Here is an 8780-nt window from a genome sequence, read left to right as displayed (position 1 = left end):
AAAAAAAATAGAACTCTCTATATAAACAACAGCTTGCATATGAATCTCCATACAACCACTATTTTGGGTGCCTCTCAGATTTATATATCAATGATAAATCATCGTGAGGGACTTTTAGTCTTTCAAACACATCGAATTTTAGTTCAAAAAAACTTGTTATGAAGAAGCTAACATATTATTATGAAAGTTAACATGTAACAGTGAAAGTTAACATACTGAGCTCCGATCGCCGGCGAACTAAGCAGACCCGAACTCCATCGACTCGAGCTTCTACTGTGTACTGAAGCTCTCCAGCAACTTCGATCGAACGGTCCAAGGGAAGCAGACTCGACACAAGCATCGAGCGAAGCGTCCTATAGCCACCTAAAGACCCCACACAAAACAAAGAGGGCATTCCCTCTGCTTCTGTTGTAAACATTTGATTATTAGTTTGTAATAAGCTTTCTTGTCAATACAAACGAAACTCCCTGTTTTCGGGAAATCAAATTTACACCCTACTGTTACGAAGAAAGTTAACATATTATGGTGAAAGTTAACATGTAATAGTGAAGGTTAACATATTATGATAAAAGTTAACATGTTACGAAGAAAGTTAACATATTATTATGAAAGTTAACATGTTACTGTTTACATTATTTGTCATCCACATCAGAAAATACAATAAGAACAATAAAGGTCAAACTTGCTACATTGTTTGTCATCCACATCGACTGTTTACACAACTAAACTAAATATACACAATACAGACATGCACACAAGTTTTGGTTCAACCAATCAATTTTTAGAACAACTTTTTCTCATCCTTATCAAATGTCTCTGCTTGATTCTTCTGTTGTCACCCTTCTATTAGAAGTTCAGCTGCTAGCCTCCCACAAATGACATCAGATTCAGCATCGGGAGTAGTTACTTGATTCGTATTCACCCCAATCGGTTATAGCCTTCACATATAAGGGAAAGAAAATTCCACAATCAAAACTGCATGATATAAAGTAACAAACTAGTTAGATATATGATGCCGGATAAAATGAAAAAGATCAAATTTGTGAAATATTAACATTTCAGACTGTCGCTCGCAAGGGACGGCTTTAACATACGATCAAACATGTGTGACAAGAGAGATGACGGAATATGAATATCATGTAAAAGGATTTCTGAAACTAGTTTCATAATATAAAGATTTGGGGAACAAATTTCAGAATATGAAGATTTGGCGAACTAATAGCGAAACACCCTACAAATATTTGATCCCTCTATCTAACTTCTAATACCAATCAACCTCATTTTCTCCTTCAAACGTCGCAAGAATTATCATCTTACCAAATCGTGCCCCCAACGAGAGCCCCCTTCAACTTTTCAAGAGTGCTCACCCAAGTTACAAGTCATCAAGAATTTACAACTCACCCAAAAATATCAATCGTACAATCAAATTTCGACCCTTGATTTTCTTCCTTCTTCTCTTAGATATCTCGATTTTTATCAAGTAACCCGGCAAATATAGAAGTGAAATTCTCTTAAAGGAAGAAAGGGGAAGTTTCAATTTCAAAATTAAAACGATACAAACCCAACCGTGACAGATTCAAATTCACCAGGACGACAGAGACAATAGAACTTCTCATCCTCTGCACAAGGAAACAAAAACAAAGCACACATCTTTATTAGAAATCTCTCAGAAGTAAAAAAAATTCCCAAAATCAGAAAAAGAAAATGTAACGAATCGAATCCATAAAAAATTTACCGATGGTGAGAGCTTTGACAAGGGCAGTCCATCGGCCCTTATAATCCCTGAAGATGTCTTCGAGTGTGCGAGGGCGGAAGTCGACGCCACGTGCTTCCATTTCCTGCCTCGGGGATTAGGCTTTCTTAGTCGCCAATGTTTTTTTTTTGAAAATCCCAGAATGCTCGGAGGATGAAGAAAAGGGTTTTAGAGGGAGAAATAGAGGGAGCTTATTAGGTGATACCTTCGGTTTTAGAGGAGGTTGAGGAAGAGTAGATCAGCTTCGGTGTCGGTGGCCGCGGTCAGGTCACCTCCGAGGCGGCAGGAGGTATCAGTGATTGTGGAGGAGGATGGGATCCAGAGCGCCATCGAAGCAAATTTTCCTCCCTCGTCTGCACACGTTCACCGACGGTGGCGGCTTCTTCTCGTTGTCGCCTCCGCCCAATTTCACGGAGGTTTGAGCGTGAGAAGAGATGAGAGGGAGAGAAGCCAGAAAGGTCTTGAGAGGAAGGAGAAGGAGTTGAGGGTATTTTAGGTATTCCTAATTAATGGCTCACTGTGTTATCTTGGAAAAGGAAAAAGGGGCTGAAACACAAGTGTTTCTTATATTTGGGGCTTTGACACCCAAAAAAAAATAATGGGGGCCTAGTCACATCCCATTTAATATTTTGGGGCCTTAAAACATTTTTCCTAAAAAAATTTTACTTTAAAATAATATTCAATCCTAACATGACCTTAAAAACTAGGTATATTAAGTGGAGCCGTACGTAGTTGAGAATATTTATGTGCAACATTGGATAAACAAGAAAATTTAATTGTCTTTTAATCTTGCCAAAATGCCCCAGTTGTAGATAGAGGCACATCGTATTTGACCATCCATAGATATTAGATAATGTAAAAAAGACATGACCAAAAATTTAAACAAATCAAGAATTTTCTTAGTATTGTATTTCGGTTTTAGAGTTTAATAAAAGAAGTGACTAAAACAAATTGCATAAATAAATTACACCATTTCTCAAAATGAGAGGAGGAAAACGAAATATATTTTACCGAGAACCGGAACCGGGATATTTTTAAACAGATACCTGTTCTTTTAAATTACGCATCCACCATGATCTATACCCTATGTATCTCCAGAATAATTTATTTGCGTTCTGTTAATTACTCAAATTGGCTCGTTTCCCGCATCGAGTCCTCCAGCTACTCGGTTGCGGTATTCATTAGTCAAGTACCATTGATCTCTTCGAACGAATTCCAGTTTAAGAGGTGTAAGCTCTACATCCCTATCTTTTGGTGCCGCTAGCTTTACCAGATTGACTAAAAATGATGACTTTCAGAGTAAGAAATACATAATACTGCATATGCTTTGAAATAACAATATCATAATAAGTCTTACGAACGATACTTCAGCCATAAAATGGTTAACACTAAACAACTTTTATTATGCTAGCAAATCGTCCAGTGCTTAAGCAAAGAGTTCCTTCTCCTTTGCACATTTATCATGCCCACAAGCCTATTCAACATTTCTCATAGCTCACTCGGTTGCTTTCCCTTTGCGCCGACTACTTCCGGGTGAAGCACTGCTGCCTCCCATCTCCAGCAGGTAACAAACCATGGAATCAACATCGTCTCCGAAGATGCTGTACGCTTCAATGACCTGAAGATAGCTGAACCCCATCGACAGCATTATCTGCATGCTACTGGTAAGAACTGAGCTCTCCTTCTCCCTTTCCTCTACCAGTTGTGATGCATCCTGCGATGTGCCTGTTCCTGCTAACTCAGAAAAACCTCATCACGTTAATGAACATTCAGATGATGTGATTAAAACAATGGTCTCTTTGTTTCCCGGGGAAGTTTAGGGGATGTTTGGTTCACTGCAACTGCAATGCAAGTGTGAGTTGCTTGCCGCTGAAGTTATTGCAAGTTGCCACATGCAGTTGGGATCCCAGTTACTTGATTATCAGATTAATTGCAGCCAGACCCCCTGAAATAATGCCCAATTGCAGATAGACACCCTATAGTTCTATTGGTTCTATTGCTGTGAATCCCAATACTATTGTCCACTTGCTGACAGAGTCCCTGGAGTGATTTTTCCAACTCCTAAATAAGTGTCAACAAAGTTCACTCAGGGGGTCTATCCACAATTGTGGTACATATAATACAGGGTGTCTATCTGCGATTAACCCTTGAAATATCAAATCTGCAGCTGCTGTAGGCGTTTGAGGTATCATTTCTTTTTTAATACTTATGTTTAGGGCTTGATATGATTGGACTTATACTTGTACCTCATTTGCAGCTAAAAAAATGCAACTGCGACTTGCACCCAAATCCGTGTAGGTTGTTGAATACAAGCATGCAACTAGAGGATTTTCTATGACTATTGTTTGCAAGTTGTTATTAATCAAACAGCTGCAACTGAAGGTTTAAGTTGCAGTTGCAGCAAACCAAACCCTTAACAGAGTTTTATATATGATAACATCCCTCCTCCCCCTTGCATCCTCTATTGTACCATTGAAAATATAACTTACTTGCTCCCGAAGAAGATGGTTCAGCCCCGGAAGTGGACTCCCTGAAGCCATGCTGCTGCTTTAGCTTGTCCTCAGCTAGATACTCGGCTCTTGAGGCCTCTATTACCATGCGCTCCATTTCCTTCTCAGTGAGCTCCAAATCAGAGTAGAATCGCCCCTCAGCCAGAAGTGCCTGTTCTTCACTCAGTTCAGTTAAAATAGGAAACATGATATCGAACAGAAACTCACTAAAAAAGGATAGTTATATCCTAATTAACACTGAGAAACACAAGACAATGACTGATATTATACAATTATTGTTATTTTTATCTTCAAACTTCAAAAAAAACACCACAAAGTATCCATACACATTTGAACTTTGAGAATCATTTTGGTATTTTTCTCAGGTTCTAATACTGCATGTCGGGTTCATAGGAGATCCGAGGATCTAATTTGGGAAATAAAGCAAATGCCGGCACTATAGTGGTATAACACAAAAGCATATGCACACATGTAGAGACTCATACAGTTCGATAAATATAAGGGACATTAGTTACTTCAGTGTCTTATATTATCTATCAAAATAATTTAACTAATTAACTTGCATGTAAAGAAGTATATTCATGTTACGCAACACAAATGATGAAACAAGCAACCTCACATAATATATTACAATATGCAAACATAAAAACATAAAGAATAACAAACAAATAAACAACAACAAATAGCTTGTGTGCAAACAGGCTGCTACTCAATGTTCAAATGGTATATCAGGTCATCAGACCCAACACGCCATTAACATTGATAAAAAAAAGTCTGGTATGAACTATAGCTAATTTCATCTTGCTGCTTCAAGTGCTTAACAAAGACAGCAAAAGCATATTAAATATGTTTTTTATTTAGTATTGGGTTGGGTCAGGAAATTTTTTTGAGTTTTAGTTTAATTAGTGGTACGCTTGGTCTCTGTATAAACTTTATTTCATACATACTAGATATGATTGATGAGTAAAAAATTTGAGCTTTCATCTTTTGATTATTCTTGTGATTAAACATCACCATGTTACCTGATCATTCGCAATGCTATAGGAAAAACTTAATTCTAGCACAAAAAAGATGAGAAGAGGACAATAAACTTAACAGGCATGACCAACGAGGTGCAAGCATATTCTGCTTATGCAACAAGTAGCTATTTCAACTCCTTCAAACACCCATGATAAAGTGGATCAAAATTCGAGAATATTGAATTCTTGTGCATATTGCTAAAGAATGTTGGAAAACCAGACAAACCAAAATTTTCTGAAAGGTGTCACAGAATAAATCCCATGTGCTTAAATTTAAAATGCCACATACCATACATTTTATCAACAAAAATTAGAAGGTAACTTTTTTGTAAAGCAGAAAAACTAACTAGGAAGGAATTAAATGGTTTGTATCACTCTTCTTCATGACAATTATTTATGTGTTCCCTGATGTGTATGGTAACTAAAGTTTTCAACTTCATTCGAAATGTGTACTCATATAAAAGTCTTTAAATGACATAACTACTAATGTAAATATTATATTCAAGTTGCTGGACTTACAAACAATTATATGGCTGATTCATAGCAAGCAATTACGTAATTCATAGTTTCTTACCATTCAAACCACACACTACTGTGTATGTAGATACATACATATACATCATTTATATGGATGCTATGAACAGCAAATAGTTCATTCTCACTGCTACTAGCCACACGACATCCAGTCCCCTGTGTCCAATATACATGCATCCCATAGTAAAACCCCTTCCCCCCTTCTTTTTTCTCTCACTATACCCATCTAAATGAAAATAATTGATATGCCTCATTCCAGTATGCAAACACAAATGTGCTCTACTCGAGCTAAAGCTTAAATTTAGAACAGATTATCTGGCTAAAAAACCATGTACACATGATGGCAGAAAGCAGTTTAAATGGCTACTCATTATCTGTGTATATGATATTATGGTCGCAAACACCAAAGAAAATATTCCAGTGTGGCATCACTTACATTGTCAATCTGCTGGTCTTGCTGGGCTCTTATGGCAGCCTTCACTTGTTCCCCGTCAATATTTGTCTGTAAACAACAACAAGAACAACAACAACAATAATAATAAAGCATGTTAGGAATAACAGGTCCAAGGCTAAGAAAGAGGCAAAGGAGCAGAAAAAAAAACCACATTTGTCTGGAATGTACTAAAGTATTATTAACCAATTTCTTCAAGAATGTACCCGTGCCCAAACTACTCTTTTCCACTAAGGCAAACCAACATGATGCAAGGAAATAATGGGTATGAGGTTACAGCTCACTTTGCTAAATGAGTTACCAAGAGATAGTCATGTGGTGAGACCCACCTTGCTAGTCACATCAAAAGGTGTGGACCTCACCAATCTATCTCTTGGTTGCTTATTTAGCAAATTGAGGATATCATCAAAGTGATGCCATAATTACTTAAATCACCAACATGCACCTCCAATTCCAAATATTAAATATCTCCAAAATTTATTTCCTAAACGAGCTGGAAAAGATTAAATACATATACATTTCTAATTTTAGTCCAAATTCACTCTTCTGAATAAAGGAAAAGTGCATTCAAAGAACTCACCCCTCTAAGAGTGCTAAATCCAAGACCGGCGCCAACAGTCATTCGGCGTGGATCAACAAGTGAATTGTAGTGATTACCATGATGGTAGCTTAACCTTATGGGAGGTGTGTCTGTATTATAGCTTCCCTGAAAGATGTTAATAGGCTCTGCAAATAATTAAAACAGAAGGTGAACAAATGTTATTTAAGAGTAACAAATAAACCACAGTAGCATCAAAAATCAAGAATCTCACCCGTACTATAACAATAAATGTGAATAGGACGATTGTACATTTCACAGAAAGCCTGAATCTCCACATTGTTCCCATATACCTAACAACCAGAAAAACATTTTATCACAACAGAAAGGACATCATAATATAATTATTCAAAGCAACATGTAGTAAGTTTGTACATATCCATCTATATTGCATAGCCACACATGTTATTATTACAGAGAGGACAAGTATAAGTGCTTTGCCCACCACCCCAGACCAAAGAAAGAAAAAGAAAAAAAGGGAAAAAAGAAAGAAAAAAGAAAGAAAAAAGAAAGAAGGAGCTGGAAAGATATCGCACTACATATATCATATGCAAAGGAAGGAGATTGACATTATTAACAGCATGATATATTTCTTCCAATAAGCTGTCATCATTCAACAGTACTGTCCTTGTAAATGTATGATATTTATGAGTCTGGTTACATTTCTATAATTGCCCTGATAGAGATTAAGAACACAATCAAAGCTTGAGATCTAGTTCATAGAATGATGAAACAATTTCTTATAATTTTAAATGATACAGTAACAGTATAAAAATATGCACAAGATATTTGTGAACACGTGAACACATGTGGTTTCCCAATAGAAACTGCTTGCACTAAGTGAGATATATATAGCTTCAACGTTTATAAAAAAGTATATCTGCTGTATTCTCAGCACTTAGGACCTTCAAATTTTTAAGTTCTAGATACGAAGTTATTGCAAGATTAAGGTCCAAAGAACATATCATTAACCAGTATCATTTCTTCTACACAAATACTAAGGCACTTGCCACTAACTATTCTACAAAGAGATGATTCAGCCTGTCAAGTCAAATTAGTAACTGACAGACAAAATTCTAAAACAAAACAAGAAATCAGTAGAAATACCTTGTCTCGCCTTTTCCGCTTGCAATAAGATGTAAAACCTTCAGTTATGAATTGGGAGAAATGATCCCTCTCCCGTTCCTGGAATCAAAAGACATACATATTACTGATTGCCATCATTTCCATACTTGGTCTCCAGAGATGAAAAAAGGGCTGTTTGAAAACACATATAATTATAAACACCAGACATTAAGTCATAGATAGCTTATGGAGCCACAACAATTATATAACTTTAAAGAGGATAAAAGGCAAACTATTAACTACATATACAATCAGTCTTCTAAGGTTATTAAATGAGCATAGCTTCATGCAACTCGTGTTCAGTTTGCGCTTGTTTGATTATAAAGAGTTGAAGCTTATATCTAGTTCAGGTTACCAAATGAGCCAGAGCAAGATTTTAACTTTAATAAGACCAATTCTAGCCTTGAGGCCAGAAATTGGTAAGTTTAAAGAGAGTCCAAGGGTAATGGTTTCAACTGGAACAATAATTTCTTTTCATCTTCTTTTACCTTTTTTATTGAAACTAATGCCAGGAGATGTGTGAGGACCTTGGATCTGTTTAAGTAAAACATCAAATGACATGGTTCTAATGATGTCAAAACAGTAAAGGCAAGGTAAGTGGAGAAAGCTCCTGCTGGGCATGGGTGCATGGGATAGATGTACATATATATATATCATAACCAACATTGTAGAGGGTATGTTTCTATGAGTCAGCCCACTCAGAGTAACCTTACTCTTGCACATAAAACCTGTGCGCGCGAGAGGTTTTTTTTTTTTTTTTTTTTTTGGGGGGGGGGGGGGGGGGGGGCAA

General features: G+C 36.7%; 1 protein-coding gene across 4 annotated transcripts in view; it reads right to left on the bottom strand.

The window, feature by feature from the left end:
* LOC109836795 (OTU domain-containing protein 5) overlaps positions 3028–8780 on the bottom strand; it is a 10441-nt gene continuing 4688 nt past the window's right edge. For 3 of the 4 annotated variants that reach the window (XM_020404804.1, XM_020404803.1, XM_020404805.1), the window contains exons 4-9: positions 7973–8050; positions 7080–7158; positions 6848–6993; positions 6253–6318; positions 4243–4414; positions 3028–3487 (exon numbers count right to left, since the gene is read on the bottom strand). In XM_020404804.1, the coding sequence (XP_020260393.1) occupies positions 3249–3487; positions 4243–4414; positions 6253–6318; positions 6848–6993; positions 7080–7158; positions 7973–8050 (780 nt within the window). In that variant the 3' untranslated portion in view covers positions 3028–3248. The remainder of the gene's footprint in view (positions 3488–4242; positions 4415–6252; positions 6319–6847; positions 6994–7079; positions 7159–7972; positions 8051–8780) is intronic. The other variant, XM_020404806.1, reaches the window with a different exon arrangement.

The sequence above is a fragment of the Asparagus officinalis genome, chromosome 4 (genome assembly GCF_001876935.1).
Source record: "Asparagus officinalis chromosome 4, Aspof.V1, whole genome shotgun sequence".
Lineage (NCBI taxonomy): Eukaryota > Viridiplantae > Streptophyta > Magnoliopsida > Asparagales > Asparagaceae > Asparagus > Asparagus officinalis.
This window is presented reverse-complemented; position numbering and strand designations above follow the sequence as displayed.